At 46.6% G+C, this 22,042-nt stretch overlaps 2 protein-coding genes and 1 non-coding gene across 3 annotated transcripts; 1 reads left to right on the forward strand and 2 right to left on the reverse strand.

The window, feature by feature from the left end:
* Positions 1 to 618: 618 nt before the first annotated feature.
* On the reverse strand, positions 619 to 3,223 carry RAB2A (Ras-related protein Rab-2-A). The gene is given in 6 exon segments (NM_001112608.1): positions 619 to 986; positions 1,644 to 1,712; positions 1,795 to 1,999; positions 2,109 to 2,191; positions 2,785 to 2,924; positions 3,092 to 3,223. Coding segments are annotated over 6 exon segments (630 nt in total). The 5' UTR covers positions 3,138 to 3,223; the 3' UTR covers positions 619 to 899.
* Positions 3,224 to 4,055: 832 nt separating this feature from the next.
* On the forward strand, positions 4,056 to 4,129 carry TRNAI-AAU (transfer RNA isoleucine (anticodon AAU)). The gene has a single exon. It is a non-coding gene; the product is annotated as a tRNA-Ile (tRNA).
* A 1,143-nt stretch (positions 4,130 to 5,272) lies between these two features.
* LOC100217085 (uncharacterized) lies at positions 5,273 to 9,720 on the reverse strand. The gene is given in 9 exon segments (NM_001143454.1): positions 5,273 to 5,595; positions 6,395 to 6,519; positions 7,016 to 7,122; positions 7,353 to 7,431; positions 7,597 to 7,683; positions 7,815 to 8,054; positions 8,243 to 8,395; positions 8,533 to 8,866; positions 9,361 to 9,720. Coding segments are annotated over 9 exon segments (1,446 nt in total). The 5' UTR covers positions 9,582 to 9,720; the 3' UTR covers positions 5,273 to 5,495.
* Positions 9,721 to 22,042: the final 12,322 nt, after the last annotated feature.

The raw sequence follows: 22,042 nt of genomic DNA on the forward strand, positions 1-22,042 counted from the left end.
TTAATTAACTAGAACGATGTTTTAACTAAGACATCTCTAACAAGAGTCATAAATGAAGTCCTATTTTGAAATATAGGGTTTTAACATCAGGAATATGCTCCAACGGGGTTATATTTTACAAAAAAAACATTAAACGATTATAGGGCTCAGTGACTCAGTCTCTCTTGTCCTAAATATAGTATCCTATATACTAGAGTTCTACATGCAAACCTTATTTCTCTTCCTTTCTTTTGACTTCGTTATTTTTTACTTCCTTTTTTGTTCTCTTTTTTTTTTGCTTCTTGACTCTTTTCTCCTTTTCTTTCTTTTACTCATCTTTTTTTAACTTCTCTCTCTCAGCTAGACGCCTTTGTGATTTTAACTACAAAACCAGCAAGATGCAATCATCCAAGTAGACAAAAGTGTCCTAACATTTTTTCTACAGGCAAAACTAAAACTAAGCTTATACATGCCGCGGAAATCTACCACAATCCTAAACGGAACCTCTGTCCCTCTGAAAGCAGAGTATTTCACTATTCAGCGATTATCCCGATCATAGCGATTGTCCCTCTGAAAGCAGAGTATTTGTCAAAACATGGAGTTCCAAGTTCCAACATATTCAAAAAAGACAAACTAACATCGCACCAAACGATGCATCGAGGTATCTTATTTACACGCGCAAACGGACAGAATTTGTGAGCGCTTAATGACGAATGACGGTGAAGAATCTAGTGATTTACAGAATGTTTATGAACACCTGACATAAATAAAACTGAATGTCTCAAATCGTTCAGGCACTGCCACCCGTTGGTGCATCAAATAACAAAGCACCCTGGAGCAGTAACTATTTTACGCTCAGCAACATAGAGATAACGCAGCTACACCGCAGATATGCCTTTGTACATAAGGGCGTTAGCAGATTAGCTGCAGCAGCCACCACCTTGAGAAGAGCTACCAGCACCTCCAGATTGGCCAGGGACTACATATCCAACTTTGATCCCATAAGACTGCGAATTTGACAAAAGATGTATGAGATCATACTCATGTGCCGGTAACAAGATACGTGCTGTAAGCAAGCAAAATGTTATGGAGAGCAGGACAAGGGTTCCTGGTGGGCAAATGACATTTTTCACTATAGGAGAATATCTAAAAAAAGCCAGAACCAGTGCCGGAGGCTTCTACATGAGTGGGGCCCACTGGGAGAGGGAAAAACCGAAGTCTTGCCCTTGCAAATGCGGAGAGGTTGCTTCGAACCCGCAGTCCCGCAATGACTCGGTGAGAATATCTAGTTTCCATAAAAAAAACAGCAAGTTTCAAGAGAAAACAAGGACAAACAGGAACTGTGCCTGTCGATATTGTCCTCTTCAGTTTTCCATGTTTGGCTACCCTCACTCCAACATTTCAGTTTATAAAGGTAGTAAGAAGAATTTAAACTTTCTATTAGATAGACTTATGCACATCGTAAGGCAGCCCATATACAGTACTCCTAAAAGAACACAAAGGTACATGAGTATCTGGCACTCATCTCAGGAAAGGTTTTGGGCTGTAATACATAGGTTAAGAATCTACATTAGTTCTTTAAATGGTACCTAGAGTAATATCGAAGGGGCTCACTACATTTTCCTTAAGCAGAGCAAAAGGAATGGTTTGAGATCAAAAGATACCTCATTAGATACATCGAAAACGCCATCTTGGATTTTCTTGTAGATTGCTCCAGCAGTCTTAACAAATGCCTGCATTTAAAAAGTTCAAGCTGCATGAGGAAATTGGAAAATAATTTAACTGCAAATAGATGCACCAAGAATCAAGCATCACCTCCTCGACATTCTGCGCGGTCTTTGCAGAGGCCTCCATGAAGATAAGACCATGTTCCTTTGCGAACTGCTCGCCTTCCTCATAGCTCACTGCACGCCTGTGAGACAGATCACACTTATTCCCAACAAGCATTATCGTCATGTTAGCATTCGCGTGCTGCCTTGCATCCTCCAGCCAGCTTGCAAGGTGATTGAAAGTCTCCCTCCTGAAATTAGTCCAACATGGATTTGGATGCCAGTATCAACACTATTCAGGAAACCGCGTGCATAAAGAATACCGCCCAAGCAGCTTAGAACTTATGTGGGGGTAATCACCTAGTGATATCATAGACCAAAAGAGCACCAGCAGCTCCTCTGTAGTATGATCTAGTTATGGATCTGAATGACTCTTGACCAGCCTGCATAATGTTAAGAGACAACACAATCAAGACAGATAAATGATGCATGTGGCCGGCCACATGGGTATTCCACATCATTAACATCGTGGCGTGGCAGCAAGGATAACTTAAATCAACAAACGGTCATATGGTTCAGTGCGCTAATAGTCAGATAACTCCAGTGGGGTGGGCACACTGATAAAAAAAAGAGATATCCAAAATGTTGTAGTTTCGGAGCTCAAAGAGATACTGGCTGCTTGTATCAGCCGCTGCTAGTTCGACGCTACAGTGACATGTGAGGAGGCAGACGGCCACAGAAGCAGAAGCAGCAGCTGCTGGAACTGGGCCAACTGACTGCGGAAGTGTTTTTTCATCTCGAACTACAGACCCAAAAATAACTTTATGCCACACTAACTGGACATCCTAAATTCCAGTTGGCAACCAGAATTGAGTTCCCATAAGGCCATAAGCAACTGAGGAAGCTATTATGTTGCCTTAATTGGTAGCGGTAGATCGACCTGAAGCAAGTGCAAGTATCTAAGGGATACGTAAGAACGAAGGAAAGTATAGCGGTAAGAACGAAGGAAAGTATAGCGGACAAACAGGTCACCGACCGTATCCCAAATCTGGAGCTTGATGGGCTTGTTGTCGATGTTGATCATCCGGGCCCCGAACTCGACGCCGATGGTGAGGTCGTGGACGGGCTGGAAGCGCTTGTCGGTGAACTGCAGCAGCAGGCACGACTTACCGACGCCTGCAGCAAAGCAAAGGCAAGCAGAGGAAGGCCGTCAGCGTCATCGCGAGCGGGCAAGCGGATTAGAATGGATCTCCATCTCGCCGCGGCGGCGGCAGCAGGTTGGGAGGCGCGTGGATCCAATCGGAGAACGGAGGAAGGAAAAGGGCTGACGGGACGAGACGGACCTGTGTCGCCGATGATGATGTACTTGAAGAGGTAGGCGTACGACATCTCCGGTGGTGGTCTTGGTCCTCCGGGGACGAAGAGCTGCGGGGGGCTTCCGCGTGCGGGGGAGGAATCGGAGGAGGGGTTTGCAGTTGCAGGTTGCGTTTGCTTAGCAAGGGCGGCGGAGGAGACGTGATTACGTGAAGGAAGCGACGGGTTGACAGCTAATTTGGGGGCGGTTTGTTCTTGTTCCTTCGGCGGCGGGGTGACGCGCGGACTGCTTGGATTCACGTTGCGGCTTGCCCGTTTCTTTTTTTTTCTTTTGAAAAATTGTCTTGAGAACAAAGATTAGCTAAAAAAACTAGTTAAAGTTAATGATTTAGCTACTCTCAATAATAGATTTTACAGTAGGCTAATCAACAGACGTTTTATCGAAATAAAAATTTATCTAAGTATATAATAACTGAGCAAATTAAATTTATATAGTTCCTAAAAAAAATAAAAATAACATAGTTTATATTTCATAAATAAAATTGTGAGGAGATGTGGCAACCTTTGAAGATCGAGTTTGAACGCCGCGGTTTGAACACATCTATTACTGCTAATCCAAAAACTGTGGACAATGACATTGGCATCATAGACAGTTCGTTTGGTTTCCAAACTGCGGTGGAGATTGCTCAGCAGGCAATTGACGCTGCTCATGTGGAGGCTGTTAGTGATGTAGGCCTTGTCAAACTAATGGGATGGAGTACAGGCCATATCCACCTGGAAGGTAAGGGTGGCCTGTTTGAGTTTCTGTATAAGAAGGGGCATGCTGACATCGTGGTTGCTGCAGGACCACTAGAAGATGTCGCTGGATGTGAATGATAACAAACGGGCATGGGTTAGATCTGTTACGAATCAGCAAGATTTCTTGAAATCCCAAGCATAAAGTCCAGTGGCTGATTAATGTAAATAACTGTTCAAGTTCATATTGAACAAATTGGCCTATTAGCTCAGTTGGTTAGAGCGTCGTGCTAATAACGCGAAGGTCGCAGGTTCGAGACCTGCATGGGCCATATTTTTGTTGTTTTCCTTTTTTTTTTGACAATTTTCAACTTGACCTTTTTTTGGCATTTTTCAACTTCACTATGGAACAAAACTTATTTCTTTTTTACTTTTCCATCTTGCAGCTGCATACCACTTCAGTACTTCACTCTACGACATACTCCCTCCGTTTCTTTTTATTTGTCGCTGGATAGTGCAATTTTACACTATCCAGCGACAAATAAAAAGAAACGGAGGGAGTACCTTCCATGTTTTTGGTTGTTTCTCGTTTTTTTTTTGACAATTTTCAACTTGACCTGAGAACATTTTTTTTACATTTTTCAACTTCACTCTGGAACAGAATTTATTTTTTACTTTTTTCATCTTGCAGCTGTATAACACTTCACTCTACAACATAACTTCCATGTTTTTGGTCGTTTTCCCTTTTTTTTGACATTATCTTGCAGCTGTATACCCACTTCATTCTAGAACAGAACTTATGACTGCTTCTTTTGTTTTTGACATTTTCATCCTGCAGCTATGCCCACTTGGCCACTTCATTTTAGAACAGAAAATGTTGTAGGTGTATGCGGCGTCCTGACTTATAGAACAGAACTTCTGGTTGATCAAATGGAAAATAAACAATCCTACAGGTTAGCCAGATAATTTGTCGGTCTGTCTCCCCTTCTGCTAGGTTGACATAAGTTTTTCTCACCTTAAATTTCCACACGTGTTCACCATTTCTTCTAATGCCAAAATTCAAGTGCAGCATTTGCGTCCCAGCTACCACTGAACAAAACCAAACGTTCATCATTTTGGTCTCTTCGGAGTAAGTACGGCTAGTTGTTAGTAATGTCATCTGGTTGAGTCCTACAAAGTTAGATGATAAGAGGCTTAGGGGTTGTTTGGTCTAAGTAATCACTTCATCAATCATGAGTCCGTTCCTCAAATTTGCTGGGAAGACATCATTTATCATATTAGTACTAATTAACTAACTACGAGTAATGAGGTGGTAATAGATCAACTCATTTCATTCCACGAACCAAACAAAAAAAGTAAAGTAAGGAGTGAGAAGATAACAGACTATCTGATTCCTCAAATCAAACACCATATTACTAAACACAGGGGCCCTTCTTTTTTATAGGATAGCAGTTGAAACCACTGGAGAATGTTTTACAGGGTGAAGTGAATCAGCCACTTCAAGCAATTGCCATGGACAAAATATATCTACACCATGTACATTAAATTACAGTCTCAGCTGCCTCATATGCTAGCTACTAGCACGCGCCCTCAGTGTTCCTTCACTTGTGAGATCTGTCACTGACCATTCATGTATACTCCATGCACCTTCCCCTTTTCTCTCTGGTGTGATAACTGATGGCTGTAGCTCCAGGACAGTCAAGATTCAGGGGACGTTGGCTCGATTTCTATTGGCAGACCTCTCTGAAACTCCACATACGGGTATGCCATTGGAATGTCATCGCCATCAATTCTCCATCTGCAAGGCGCCAAGTTTTCAAGAACAAGAAACGATAATCAGCTTATTGCGTTTCTAAAACTGTAAGGGCTTGTTTGGGAGTAGGTGGAACAAAGAGAATTGAGGGGACTATAATCCCTTGCTATTCAATTTTGAATAACAAGGGATTATAGCCCCCTCAATTCTCTTTGTTTCACTTGGTCCCAAACAAGCCCTAAGTAGTTTTACTACTCTGAAAGAACAATAACAGTGAAAGAAACGCCTTATTACTAAACATTCAGTTGGCTTAAGATTATCATGGGCAACATTTTGGCGGTTTGGTCATATTTCAGAATTCTATATCTTGTATGATAACACTCAACTTGCATAGCCTACTTGTCGAAAACCTAAAGCTGCCCATATTTGTACTGTATGGTATCTTCTGATATATATGCTCTACAGTCCTGGATCCAAAATTAGTTAAACATTTATTTTGAGACCTGTGGTCCCTGTTGACAAAAACATAAATTAGAGAGGCCAGTTGTTATCGTAACCTTGTTGCCATCACTTGCTATAGTTTTTCTTACTAGTTGGACACTATCAATCTCGATATTGTGAGTCCTTGTTCATTTTTTCCTCATAATATATTTTCCATTTAACAGTGCTGTCATAACCTTGTTGCCATTACTTCCTAGCATGTGGATTAACACTGTCTGTCCTGCCACAAGATTTCCTTAGGTTTGGTTAGAATTTTGCATGATGTTCAGGTGTACCGTGCTTTGGTTTGCCAAAAATCCACCAACTCAGTTAGGACTAATAACACCGTCCTTTGTTTATTTACCTATAATTGAGGACAAGGTGATGGAGGAAGAAAGCAGTCTCCACTTTAGCGAGCTCTGATCCTGGGCAGAGCCGGGGGCCACCACCGAACGGTGTAAACCTCTTGCTTGTCCCTTGGCTTGTGCCCTGGTATACATCAATCAGATGAGTCACACAAAATTAATGAGACCATGAACATCATTGAAGAAGAAAAAAAAAATCGGAGCAAAGCCCAGAGGGCTGGCTTTCAACGAACGGAATCATGGTTAGGACCATTAACAACCAACAAGCACTACATCAGGCAGCATGCTTGCCATCTGAACATACCAGAACAGTTGAGAGTAACTATGTCACAGATGGACACACACTAACTAAAGGTAGCAATTAGTTAGAGTGCACACTTTAAAGAAGATTCCCTAAGAGCAAAAGCCCCTGATAAGCTTGTTTGATAGGTTCTCTGCCTTTGATTCCTATTATTTCATTCAGTTTTGATTAAGTAGCACCATATATATTATCACAAAGGTAACCTTCACTATTCATGGAACATGGATGATTGGATCATTGCCGTTATAGTTAGATGGCAAGTGCAGAACAGTAGTAATGAGGAAGGAGTCTGAGCTCCTGAGAAGGGAGCGCAGCGTACCTCCCACCTACAGGGCTGAAACTGCTGCGCGTCTCCATGAAGTGAGGGGTTCAGATGAACGGCAGTGAAGACCGGTAGGACCTTCCAGCCAGATGGAATCAGATACTCTGCAACAGAGCAAAAGGCAGAGCCACTTGCTTTTTGAGCATCTTCGTTTAGCAAAAGCTATAGGAGGTTATTCTGGGCATAAAACAATCGCTTAAAAATCAGGCTTAAAGGCGCGGCCATCCCCTCTGCCTGATCCACTGTCATGTGATGAGCACAGATGGAATCTGCAGCGAAAGTCTCTCGATGCAGGAGCAGGACTGGGGCCGGGGGGCTCATCTAGCTACATCACCTTTGTATTTGACGTCTTTCAGCGCCTTCCGGTGGACGAACTTGACGATGTTGCCGCATCTCAGCGCCTCGTTGATGACCTGCGATCAAGAAGGTGAAGGGCATGAATGACAACAACATTTCTATTCCACATACTGCAGCATACTTACAGCACAGAAATAAAAATTTATCATATTTACTACTTCCATTTCTAATACTACTAGCATCATGTATATATTGATTGAATGAATGGTCATCTATCTCACTTGTTGGGTATATTCCATCTTCTTGTAGTCTTCTGAAGTCAAGCACTCCTCCTTGCCTTTGTTGGATCTTATGCTGTCGTGCTCCCTCTGCATGTTCATGGATAGCTTATAATTTATTGATGATGCCAAACCAGCACAAAAAAAAAAGATGTGCCTGTGCTGTGCTGTGCTTTCACAGTGATATTATTATTAAACATTATGATTATTACTATCGTTACCTTAACCAGGTCCAGATCTTGAGCAGACTGGCCAAGGAAATAAACGACCATGGAGATGAGGAGCGAGGTGGTCTCATACCCTCCCAGCAGGGAGTCCAGCACAAAGCTCACTTTCTCCTCGTCAGATAGCTCGTTGCTTGACAGCAGCACGTCAAGGAAGTCGCCCTGCTTGTTCCATGACCCAGCGCTCCTCCGCTCCTTGATGATGCCCTTCACAGTGCTGGATATCCTCTCTCTCGCCTGCCGTTGGGATTTACGCAACAAAATAAACGTAGCCACGGTTATGTACATGTAAGCATAGTGTGTGTCTATGTATGTATTGTACGCATATACTAATGAAGAGATGGATCATGGATGCTCTTTACGAACGCAAGCAAGCAAGCAAGCATGGCATGTGCTACTAAAGACACATGGTGGCGGATGATTACCCGGACAGCCTTGGCATATGGGGTCCCTGGGATGTAGAGGGGGAAGGAGATGAGGCCCTTCATGAAGGCCAGGAAGTCCTCGAGTATCCTTGCAGTGACCGGCTCCTCTGGCGACAGCCCCAGCACCTGCTTCACTATCACACTGAATGCGAACTGTGCTTTTCTCAAGGACAGAGCAGAGGACACGCGCGGCCGGCCCAGAGGAAATAGGAAAGGAAAACGAAACGATCCTGGTAAGTCAAACAGAGTCTCCATGGCAAAAAGATTGATGCAGAGGCAACATGACGAACCTTTCTTGCCTCCTCGCAGAATGCGACGACCCTGACGCCGCCGTGCCGTCGCCATGCGCCGACGACGTGCAGCGCGATCTTCTCGATGTCGCCTAGGTAGCTGGGCTTGAGCTTGGTGGAGGTGACGAGGGCGAGGGCGAGGTTCCTGAGGCGCTTGTGGTCCTCGCCCAGGACGACGAGCATGGAGGACTTGCCCAGGATGCCATGGATCGGCCTCGGGTAGCTGCACTGGAACAGCCGCTCCTCGTTCTGCAGGATGAAGTGGTTGAGGTCCTGGTCGCAGGACACCACCGTCGGGGTGCAGAACAGGTGGGACTTGAACACCCGCCCATACCTGCATATCAACAATGCATGCTGCCATTAGCTAGCTAGCTGCTAGTAGGACCATGCATGCATGCATGCATGTAAGTAAAATCTATCGTCGAGCGCCGTTGTTTACTTTCTCCTCTTTTTTTACTACTCTCTCAGATCAGATCAGACTACTGTCGTCCCGGTCTCGGAACGACCCAAGAACAAAACCGTGAGAAAAAAGGCTGCTGCTGCTAGCTTAGACATGACAGCGGCCGGCGGGCAGCGCGTCACCTTTTGCTGTCACATGAAATAATGGCGCGATACTTAATTGCACGGTAACAAGACCGATCGATCGATCCATCCATCCATCCATCCATCCATCTCATATGGCCGGCCGGTTGGCTAGTCAGCTAGGAGCCGTCCGTGTGCATGGAACACGGGCACGGACGGTGGAAAAAGGTAAAAAAGAAAGGGGGAAAAAAAGGGCCGCCGGGCCGGCCGGCGCGCGCGGCAAACGGCACTAGTATCACAGTGTACCTGGAGCAGTGATCCTCGAGGAAGCCGCCCAGCGTGTTGGAGGCGTGCGGCGTGAGGAACCTGAGCGTCTCGCCGAGGAGCGGCCACCCGAAGCTTCCCCTGGGGGCCTTGGGGTTCAGAAGCAAGGGCAGGAAGTGGTTCAGCACCAGGGTCAGGAGCGAGGCCAGAAGCAGGGTGGCCAGAGCGGCCAGCACGTGCTCCCCCGCCATCATCATCATCATCGCCCACCGCCACCGCTCGTCGTCCCTTGTTGCATGGAGCCGGCCGGCCGGGCCTCTGCGAGCGAGAGATGTATGTACTGCTTCGTTTGCTTTGCTCAATGCTCACACAGGCCCCTCTCTCCTGGTGAGCTCCCTCGCCTCTCCCTTCTCTCTCTCTAGAACGGAAGGTGAGGGGGAGCTATATAGTAGCAGAAGGCAGGGGAAGGAGAGAGAAGGGGGAAAATAAGGCTGCCTTTTGTTTCCTTTCTTTTAGCCGCCTTCTTTTCATTTGTTTAGTTAATTATTTATTTAGAGCTAGTTTTGCAGCCTATTTTCTCAAGAGATTTTTATTTTTCTAAAAGAAATTAGTTTATTTTTCTCTTTAAAAAATAGAATCACTTGGAAAGTAAAGTTGTCAAACTAGCCCTTAGTGTTCTTTTCCCTCTTTCTCTATAAACCCTTGTTTAAAGTAAAAGTAATGGAGTGGATTGATCAGGGGTTAAAATCTCACACTATTGAATTTTACTCCCTCCGGTTTCCTATTAGTTGTCGTTTAGGACAACGACACGGTCTTCAAAATATAACTTTGACCAATGTTTTTTGTTAAAATACAAATGAACTCTTAATACATTTATACTTTTATAAAAGTACTTTTTATGACAAATTGATGCATATAAATATTAGGTTCCAAAACTAAATAATAAAATAGTTATTTGTAGTTAAAATTTTATAAATTTGACTCGAACCTTATCCAAAACGACAACTAATAGGAAACTGGAGGGAGTAAATAACGAGGAATTCTAACTGACCTCGATCCCGTGGCTCCCGGACAAGCCCTAGCTAAAAGAAAAACCCTCGTATGATCTCTGATTTTACTGTTGCCAAATTACCACACAGTGGCGCAGTAGAGCACAGTAACGCAAGCGTAGGTAGCTTTTATCATGGAGGGGGGGCTATAGCTAGGACTATAGGAGGATGGTCCAGCGTGAGTAGCCTAGCATCTAGGCTGGCTGAGGTGCAGTCAAACACGCAGGCATAGAGAGTGTGTGAGAGAGACAGAAAATCTACTCCTACTAGTCTACTCCGACTAGTATTGGGAGCGCAGGTGCATAGCATAGGGCTGCGGTGCTCAAGCCCTCCCTGGTACACATTGTTAAAAGTTAAGCAAATTTTAAGATTGGTAACTTTGAGATTCTCCAGGATGCACAAATTAAAGCCACTGTAATAAAAACAAGTTGAAATACTACATACGTACATTCCGTACGTGTACGTGTACGTACCTACCGTGAATTCTACTCCTTGTTGGCGCTGTATAAATGGGCTACCTTGATCGCAGTCAATGTATATATTGGGACGCGTCGTGTTTCTTTTTGTTCCATTCTATAGTAGATGTGTTTCTTTTTCTTATTATTATGTTATTCCCCGTTGATGGTCAATTTACTCCTCGTGCAAGTACAATCGCATCGTCCTAGGTCAATGTGTGCCTCTCTATGACGAAATCAATGGCTCCCGTGGAACCTCGCATATAAGGGTGCTGTAACACAGTTACACAGTAACAACCAAAGTATCCACTGATCTTGTTCTATGTACATGTCCCACACCTATGATGGTACTGGGTTCTCAATTTTACGCTATAAAATTTTAGGATCGAGCCATATTAAGATCGAGCCCTATTTTTGTTTAATATTATACTAAAATTTATTAAGGACTCAAATGAATCGTGATCCATTACGTACCGCCCCTACCCACACCGCACGTAGGTGACTTTTTTTGTTTCACATATTATATCCTGTCAAAAGATGATATGTTATTATATATATAGATATAGATACAAATATAGATACCAATATAGATATAAATATAGATGTCAATATATATATATACATACATAGATATAGATACCAATATAAATACCAATATAGATATAGATATAGATACCGATATAAATATAGATATAGATACCATTATAGATACAAATACGGATACAAATATAGATATAGATATAGATACCGATATAGATATAAATATATATATAGTTATAGTTATAGATATAGATATAGATATAGATATCAATATAGATACTAATACAGATATAGCTATATATGTAGATATAGATAGATAGATATAGATAGATAGATAGATAGATAGATAAAAGAACATAATTTCTTTCTTTGTGTTTCCACATACAATCAAATTTCAATCTCCTACCTGATCACACAAGAAACTAAGAAAAATAAAGTCATGGAAAACAAAGTCTATTATATAATTTCCATCAGTGGTATGCATAGACCACCATACCTATTATCTCTATGGACAAACATGGTCTATGAATATCTCTCTTTGTCTCATCATACTGTAACATAGTCCAGAACCACAACCAATACTTTCCTCTAAAAACCACCTAAATAAAAGATACATATCTTGCTTTGCCAACTGAATAACATTCCAATAGTGCTAGATAGCACAATGTATGTCGATTGTGCCTACGAGGATAATTTTCTTACTTTAAGATTCGTCTCTAAAAGTCAATTTCCTAACATATGGGAAATTGAAGTTGGTTGTCTTAACCCAGTATTTGTGGAAACAACTCTCTTAATTGATTTATCATGATAACACACACAAAGAGTTGCTTAATTGTTTCGTTGCGATTACAAAAGTAACACTTTTGACTGCTCTTCCAGTTACACTTTGCTAAATTATCCTTTGTAGGGGTTACCTCTCAATGAATGTACCCAAGGAAAAATCTTGTTTTTAGTGGGATTATCAATCTACAAATTAATCTATTTATGAATGGAATATTTTGATTCATCATATGTAGATACAAAGAACGAATGGTAAATTGTCTATATTGGAAAGGTTTCATATGAACATATCTCTCTCTTGAGAAAGACTAACACGATTGATCTTAGCTAAAAGCTCATACCATATTTCTATATCATGTAATATGGCACGTCTAAAAGATATGAGCTATATTATATGGATTGTGGTATTTGGTATTTTGACGACTGGTAGCCAATCAAAGTGTCTTCCCGGAATCTTATTTGTGATCCATCTTTTGTATTGAAAGTGAGAGTCATTTCTTTTGTTCTCTACCTAGGATAAAGTTTTGGTACTCAGTTATTTATTTCTAAGCAAAGCCTACCATGTCCCATCTTCATTAAGCAATTTGGTTATCCATTTTCTAAACAAACTTTTATTCTTATTTGTGAGGTATTTTATACCTAGACCTCTTGTTCTTTTGGACGATAGATGATGTTACATTTGGCGAGTCTATATTTATTTTTGTCGTTAGTTCCTTGCCAATAGAATCCATATCTATATTGATCTAGTTTCTTATTGGTTTCTTTGGAAAATTTAAAGAAGAACATCATGAACTTGGGAAGGATACTAAGAATGGAGTTTAAAAGAACCAATCTACCTACATAAGAAAGATGCTTTACTTTCTAGCAAGATATTTTTTTCCAAACCTTTTTCTATAATTTTTCAATCACCATTTTGGAATTTTCTATGGTGCATAGGTATGCACAATATCTAAATGGGTAAATACCTTTTTTTTGTAGCCAAAACGGTCTATATATTGATCCACACACTCTTTTATTGTGCCGTAGTAGAAAATCTTGCTTTTATGAAAATCTATTTTTAAACCTAAAAGTTGTTCAAAAAATAAATAGTAATAATTTTATGTTTTTTTTGCTTGTTCCAAGTCATGATCCAAGAAGATGATGGTGTCATCCACATATTGGATAATCCATAATTAAGTCATCTTCTACTAGCTGAGGAATAACTCTTATTTGCCCACAATCTTTTGCTCTTTTTTTTTATCAAGAGTGCAAGCATGTCTGCAACGATGTTATTAAATATAATTAGAGACATGGGGTCACCTTGGTGCAACTTTGTTTGAATACTGGCTCCCTCTTAAAATAGATGATCTTATAAGTGTGTACATGAAAAATTATAAGAAGTGAAAAAAGTTGTTAAATATAATTATTTACTGTGCTGACCGCCTGGTTCGGCACACGCACATCATCGGTCGGTACCGACCAACGTTAGACCGGGACTATTCGGCAATGGTACGTGCCGCTCTGCAAATTACTGTGCTGTTTAGAAGCGGAGGTACCACTATATATGAAGTTGGAAATAGACTAGTTACTGCATGCGCATAGTCAAACATAAATTTGGGCTACGGCACCTGGGCAACCGGGCACTTTCCTATCAGAAAAACCGGCAAGGTCAGATGCGGTGATTTTTCACCGGGGGGGCTGTACACTCGCACGAGCGCACCCAGATGTGTACTTGTAGCGCTTGGCCCAAGAGGACACGACGACACGAGCAACTGTGGAGCAAAAAATATTCCTTGATGACTGTGAAGGGTGGTGGGTAGCATATTTAAGGAGCCGCACGAGTGGCAGCGGTTGCAGCACAGAGAGAAGAGGTCCACCTTAGTCTGTCTCCGCCAGCGATATCTAAATTTCGTCTCTAAAGTTTTTCTTCGAATTGAATATAAAGATAATTTAGCTCGTCCAATCTTCTTTAATTTTATGGCTACCAAACTAGTTCTAAAGTAATATTTTCTGTCATTTACAGTCTCCTCTAAAAAATTCTAACATATCTTCTTTATCTCTAATAACGTCATCTACATTTAGTTCACTATAGCTACAATATTAAGGTACAATATTAACAGATACACAACTACCTTATTTATTTATTTATTTATTTATTGTTTTCATATAATTTTAATTGGATCTAACGTGCCACATTAAAAATGATGCAATTAATAATTTTCCAATACCACAAATTAGTGAACGTATAAATATTATGAAAAAAGTAATGTATACATATTACGTTAAATTAAATTCGTGAGCACATTAAAAGCCAATGTAGTCATCCATAAAACACATAAAATAAAATATCATCATCCATAAAATACAATATCCTCCCAACCGTCTAGCACCTTCCTTCATAATCGGGCAGAAAAACAAACATAAAATACTGTCGGGTACAGTAATTAGGGGTACCCTCAATACTCCTAAACGCGGCCGAAAAACATCTTCAGAGCAAACCATACACGACTGATAAAGCGCGGTGCAAGTCAAGGCCACATCAACCGAGGGACGCGACCTCATCCGAGCCCAGTCTCGGCCTCGGGCGGGAACAGTAGTCCCGGGCGGATTCACGCCTCGCCCGAGGGTCCCCTCAGGCGATGAGCGCACCCTCGGCTCGCCTGAAACCTAGCTTGGGCAGACTTTGCCATGCAGCAACCTTGGCCAAATCGCCTTACCAGCCGACCGTATCGCATGCGCATTTAATGCGGGGATCGTCTGACACCTTATCCTAACACACGTGCCTCAGTCGGCAAGGTCGAAGTGACCGCAGTCACTTCGCCCCTTTACTGACCGATCTGACAGGAAAACAGCGTTGTTCGCCCCGCTCCGACAACTGTTCCAACCACCAGGATAAAACCGAGTCACGATTATTGGGGCGAAGGCAAAGACGCCACCCTTCGCTCGAAGTCTTCGCTGCAGCCGCTGGTCTGACAGAGACAAAACAGGCAGGTACACCCTTCGCTTGATCGGCACCAGACGAAGACCGGCGACGACGTCATCCCACAGTGCGGCCTCGTCCAGCTCAGAGGCCCACGTGCGATCCGGCCCATTGTAACGGGCCCTGCGTGGCCGCCGCGCATTACGGGCCTAATTTGTAAAGGCATCCCTGTAATTACAGTCTGTAACCCCGCTTTATGGGAATATTCTGGGGATAACCTAGGTAGCTGAGAGCACATGCGTCCTTAGCACAAGGCGCTGGGCGCTCAGGTACCTATAAATACCCCTGCACAGTGCCCGTGGGAGGCCAGATCAACAGAGCTATTGCCTTCTAGCACGTAACCCTGTTGTCATCACTGTTCACTCTTGTTGGCCTCCTTGCGACTGAGAGCAAGTTCCAACATTTGGCGCCCACCGTTCGTGCTACGAGAAAACCACCCGCGATGGCACCCAAGAGAGCTAACCCGAAGGCTGACGAGGCTACGAAGGCAGCACTGCTCGCCGCAAGAAAGGGCAAGACCCTCGCCCTCACCCAATCCACCCACCAAGAGGCCACTGAAGACAATGTTCCCCGCACCTGCGAAGACGACACTTTTCGCACCTGCGGCCCTGAAGGACAATCGCAGCCACCCCTAGGCTTCGCCCCACTGGAAGGCGCGGACCTCACCGAGGATGGTGAAGTCCTCGGCGTCTCAGCGGAAGAACAGCTACAGCTGCGCGCCCTGCGCCTCAAGAACCGCAATCTCCAGAGACAGAAAGAGATACTGGAGGCCAAGAGCCAGCGTGTGTCCGCACTAGCCAAAGTGCGGCAAATGATACGCGACGAAGAGCAGAAGGCCCAAGACCTCGAGCGCGAGATCGCGCTGATGCAGCGCGAAGGCCACCTTGGCCTGCAGCAAGGGCCACCCCTCCAGCAGCGCGCACAACCGAAAGACACGCGCGAAGGCCACCTCGGCCTGCAGCATGGGCCACCCCTGCAACACCGAGCACAACCGGAAGACCCGCGTTTCCCCCAGCGCGACTACATCTTCCAGCACGCCGCGCCATTCCAAGGGGTCAACTATCTCGACGAGCGAAGTCCCCTGGCGCCACACCTGCAAGTGACGCCTTGGCCAGCTAACTTCCGAGCAGGGACCTATCCCATGTACAACGGTAGCACCGACCCGGCGCAATACATAATGAGTTATCAGGTCGCCGTTGCATCCGCCGGAGGGGACGACGCCACAATGGCGAAGTCTTTCATCATCGCCCTAGAGGGCCCAGCTCTCACCTGGTTCACCAGATTGCCTCCGCTGTCCATTGATTCCTGGAGAAGTCTCAGGGACAAGTTCCTGCTCAACTTCCAAGGGTACCGCCCAGACACCGACGCCTTGGCCGAGCTCTCGCTTTGCAAGCAGCTGGAAAAGGAGACTCTGCGGGAGTATTACCGCAAATTTTTAACACTCAAGTCACAACTGCCCTCCGTTGATGATCAGATCGCTATCCACTACGCCATCAGTGGCCTTCGTGTCGGCGTCCTCTACAGCCACTGTATCAGAGATCCGCCCAAGAACCTCCAGGAGCTATATCAGCTCTTTGAAAAATATGCCAAATCCGAAGAGCTCCACCAGCGCAAGGTTGAGTCACAACGGAAACCCAAAGATGCCCCACAGTCCAGCCGCACGTGGACGAGGACTCCGCAGCCAGACTCCGGTCGAGACGGCCGCAGTCAGCAGCAAGTGCACAACATCGCCAACCAGCATCCCGCTGCTGACCCCCTCGTCACCAGGAATATCCCCCCCAGGGCCGCGGAAATGGAACTCGTGGTAGGGGCCGAGGGCGTGCGCAGCCGCCGCGCCGATTCTACTGCCTCTTCCATGGCGAAGACTGCGCCCACCAAACCAAAGACTGTCCCGAAACGAAGGCCACCAGAGACAGAATGGCACGGGCGCAACCAGCCGACAACCCCAGAATTGTCGCGCACAATTACCAGCAACCCCCTCCACCATATATCCACGCTCCCGCCCCGCATCCACCGCACCACGCTTACCAACACCATCAGGAAGTACAAATCGTACCTCCTCCACCCCCACCACCACACCAGCAACATCAAAACATCCCCCATGCCCCAAAGAAGGAAGACTTCGCCGATCAACCATATCGCGGAGTCATTCACATGATAACTGGGGGGTCCAGCACTGACTTCGACACCAAGCGGCAGAAGCGGGACCACTACCGCAGCATCAACCATGTCGCCGTCACTGGCCCAGTCGTGCAGGCAAAGTGGTCCCACATACCGCTAACCTTCGACGCACGAGACGTTGACCTGCGCAGCGCCCCCCACATCGACGCTATGGTTATCAATTGCAGCGTGGCAGGCTGGGACCTACACAAAGTCCTAGTCGACAACGGCAGTCAGGCGGACATCATCTTCCTCCACGCCTTCGACCGCATGGGTATAAGCCACAGCCTGCTCAAGCCTTCGGACAACCCGTTGTATGGCTTCGGCGGCAAGGGCACCTTTCCCGTCGGCAAAATAGAGTTGCCCCTCTCCTTCGGTGTAGCACCCAATGCCCGAAGTGAGCAAGTGACTTTCGATATCGTGGATATGGTATATCCATACAACGCCATCATGGGCCGGGGCTCCATCAATAAGTTCGAAGCCGCCATCCACGGACTGTACCTATGTATGAAGATACCAGGTCCGCTAGGCGCCATTACGGTCTACGGCAACCAGCAGACGGCGCGCAACATAGAGCGGGACTTCGTGCCCGGTCAGAGGAACGTGCACTGCCTCACGGCCCAGCGCGAGGTCCCTGCGCCCGCCAGCCCAACCGATAAACAACACGACAAGGCACAGCTGCAGAGCCAAGACGGGACCAAGACTGTCCCCCTCGATCAGGCCACGCCCAAGCAGACAGTCACTATCAGCGAAGACCTCACCTCACATGAAGAAGAGAAACTCCTCTGCTGCCTGTCCAAGAATAAAGATGTCTTCGCCTTGTCCGCCCTCGACCTGGTCGGAGTCAGCCGATCCATAATTGAGCACAGCTTGGGAATTGACCCTTCGGTGCGACCAAAAAAGCAGAGGCTTCGCAAAATGTCCGACGAAAAGACAGAGGCCGCCAAGGCGGAGGTGCACCGCCTCCTAGAGGCTAAATTCATCGAGCCAGTGGCTTACCCCACGTGGCTCTCCAATGTTGTAATGGTGCAGAAAAAAAGCGGGAAATGGCGAATGTGCATAGACTTCACCAGTCTCAATAAGGCCTGCCCAAAGGACAATTTCCCGTTGCCGCGGATCGACAAAATAGTCGATAGCGCGGCCGGATGCGAGGTCATGTCACTCATCGACTGCTTCTCTGGTTACCACCAGATATACATGAAGGAGGAAGACAAGGCTAGCACCAGCTTTATAACACCCTTCGGCACATATTGCTTCATCAGAATGCCGGAGGGACTCAAGAACGCCGGGTCCACCTTCTCCAGACTCACCAAAACAGTACTTGAAGGGCAGGTTGGCAAAAATATATTTACATATGTGGACGACATCGTCGTCGCTAGCAAGAACAAGGAGGACCATCTCGCCGACCTCGCCGAGACATTCGCGAACATGCGAGACGCACGACTCCGCCTAAACCCGGAAAAGTGCGTCTTCGGTGTTCGCCAGGGCAAAATATTGGGCTACCTGGTATCACACCGCGACATCGAGGCCAACCCAACCAAGATCTAGGCCATCGTAGACATGTCGCCTCCGCAGTCTGCCAGGGACGTCCAGCGTCTGACAGGCAGATTGGCCGCTCTCAACAGATTCATCTCCAGGTCCGCCGAGCGAAGTCACCCCTTCCTCAAAACACTCCGCGGTGCAAAGGACTTCGCCTAGGGACCGGAGCAGGCAGCGGCCTTCGCCTCACTAAAACAGTACCTGTCGGAGCTGGCCATCCTCACAAGCCCCGACTCCTCGCTCCCCCTATTGCTCTACGTCGCGGCTTCGCCGCACGCTGTCAGCGTGACACTAGTGCAGGAGCAGACAGTTGAGGGCGTGGTCAGGCAGTGCCCTGTTTACTATGTCTCCGAGATACTGACATCGTCCAAGTGCAACATGACAGAACTAGAGAAGATTGTCTACGCAGTCGTTATGTCTTCGCGCAAACTGCGCCACTACTTTGAAGCATTCAAGGTCCGAGTCACCTCAGACAGGGGACTCGGCGAATTATTCAGAAACCCGGAGGCATCGGTGAGGATTGCCAAGTGGGCAGCCGAACTATCCGGCTACCACATCAGCTTCGAGCCCAGGACAGCCATCAAGTCACAAGTCCTGGCAGACTTCGTCGTCGACTGGACTGGGCCAATAACACAACCAGACCCGTCCACAGAGAAGGTTTAGACTATCCATTGCGACGGCGCATGGTGCCATGCGGGGGCAGGCGCCGCCGCAGTCGTCACCTCACCAGCCGGGGTCAAGCACAGATATGCAGCACGCCTCAGCCTCGCTCTGGAATCCGACAGATGCACAAACAATATAGCAGAATATGAAGCAGTCATCCTCGGCCTCCGCAAGCTAAGGGCCCTCAGAGTCACCACCTGTATCATCAAAACAGACTCCAAGATAGTTGCCGGCCAGGTCGAGAAAGACTACGCAGCAAAGGACCCCGCACTTATGCAATACCTCGCGGCCATCCGAAGTCTCGAGAGACAATTCAAGGGATTCACCTTGCAGCATGTGGATAGGGACAAGAACGAGGAGGCCGACGCATTGGCCAAGGCCGCCGCCAGGGGCGAGTCCTTGCCCTCCGACGTGTTCTTTCATATCATCGGCACGCCAGCCGTCCGGAGCCCCGAAGGGCTCCAAATAACTAATGACAGCGAGGGCCACCGCATAGTCAACCTAATCATGACCGAGGACTGGCGGGCACCAATAACCCTGTTCCTGCAGGGGTACTATCATCCAACCGACGTCAGCGAGGCCAAGCGCCTCAGACATCGAAGCCGGGACTTCGCACTGATTGAAGGCCAACTCTACAAGAAAGGGGTCAGTCAGCCAATGCTTAAGTGCGTCACCGAAACCGAAGGCATGCAGATCCTACGTGAAGTCCACAGTGGCACGTGCGGCTCACACGCAGGGCCAAGGGCCCTAGCTGCCAAGGTGACCCGCCAGGGTTTTTACTGGCCCGCAATGATCTGCGCCGCAAATCGGGTCTCAAGGTCCTGCGAAGCCTGCCAGAAGTTTTCTCCTCGGTCAGACAACCCCTCGCAGTATACAAAGCTGATCGCCCATACATGGCCTCTCCAGCGCTGGGGCCTGGACATTGTCGGGCCCCTGCCCACCGCTCAGGGGAACCTTAAGTTCGCCTTCGTCGCCGTCGAGTACTTCACCAAATGGATCGAGGCGAGGGCTGTTTCTACAATAACATCAAAGACTGCCCAAAAATTCTTCTGGCAAAACATTGTTTGCCGCTTCGGAGTACCGTCCGAACTAACAGTTGACAACGACAAGCAGTTTGACAGCCAAGACTTCAAGGATTTTTGTTTCTCCATCGGCACCAAGCTTGCCTTCGCTTCAGTTTATCATCCGCAGTCCAACGGGGTCGTGGAACGCGCCAATGGGAAAATCTTCACAGCTGTCAAGAAGATGCTCCTTCATGAAAAAAGGGCAGATGGACCGATTTGTTACCTGAGGCAGTCTGGGCACTAAACACGACTGAGTGCAGAGCGACTTGGTTTACTCCCTTCCGCCTTCTATACGGATCGGAGGCCATGACCCCGCAAGAAATAAAGCATGGGTCCCCGCGAACAGTTTCGTCAGCCGTCCCCGACGTGGACGAGCCAACTTCAAAGGATCTCATTGACGGAGACCGAGTCTTTGCCCTACAGGCCCTAAACAAATACCAAGCCCAGACCAAAGCATGGCGCGACCACACAGTCATCCCGAGGGAGTTCAGCGAAGGGGACCTCGTACTCGTCCGAACAGCTCGGACGGAGTCCAAGGGCAAGCTGGAGCCCAAGTGGGAGGGCCCCTTTATAGTCAAGACAAAAGCTTCCCCCAGCGCTTACAGGCTCACAACGCCAAACGGCGAGGACCTGGAGCACTCCTGGAACATCGACAACCTCCGCAAATTTTTTGTTTGATTCATCAGGGCTGATTTCGCCCTTGTAATTCGCCAAAAACAATCTTGTACCGGCCCGCACTCTTTTCCTCCCAGAGGGTGAGGTTTTTAATGAGGCGGAGCCATGTAATATATGTGTGAAAAATCCCCCACAAAAACATGCGTCGAAAAAAGACCGCGACGACGGTCTTCGACATTCGACCAATTCGAGGTCACCGCGAGGCTAAGCGCTAGCCACCCTCGCGTGCGACAAATCCGCGTAGAAGTCGCCTAAGGGTGCAGCCGGACTAGCACAACAAGTGCGAAAAAACCTAAGTCTACCGCGAAGACTATCCGCGCAGAAGTCGCCTAAGGGTGCAGCCGGACTAGCACAACAAGTGCGAAAAAACCGAAGTCTACCGCGAAGACTATCCGCGCAGAAGTCGCCTAAGGGTGCAGCCGGACTAGCACAACAAGTGCGAAAAAACCGAAGTCTACCGTGAAGACTATCCGCGCAGAAGTCGCCTAAGGGTGCAGCCGGACTAGCACAACAAGTGCGAAAAAACCGAAGTCTACCGCGAAGACTATCCACGCAGAAGTCGCCTAAGGGTGCAGCCGGACTAGCACAACAAGTGCGAAAAAACCGAAGTCCACCGCGAGGACTATCCGCGCAGAAGTCGCCTAAGGGTGCAGCCGGACTAGCACAACAAGTGTGAAAAAACCGAAGTCTACCGCGAAGACTGTCCGTGCAGAAGACACCTAAGGGTGCAACCGGACTAGCACAACAAAAGCAGAAACGACAACATCAAACCGTCCGCGCCAAGACCGACTATAATTGCACTAGCACAGCATAACAAAACACACCAGACAAAGTACACAA

Source organism: Zea mays, chromosome 2 (genome assembly GCF_902167145.1).
Source record: "Zea mays cultivar B73 chromosome 2, Zm-B73-REFERENCE-NAM-5.0, whole genome shotgun sequence".
In the NCBI taxonomy this organism is placed as follows: Eukaryota; Viridiplantae; Streptophyta; class Magnoliopsida; order Poales; family Poaceae; genus Zea; species Zea mays.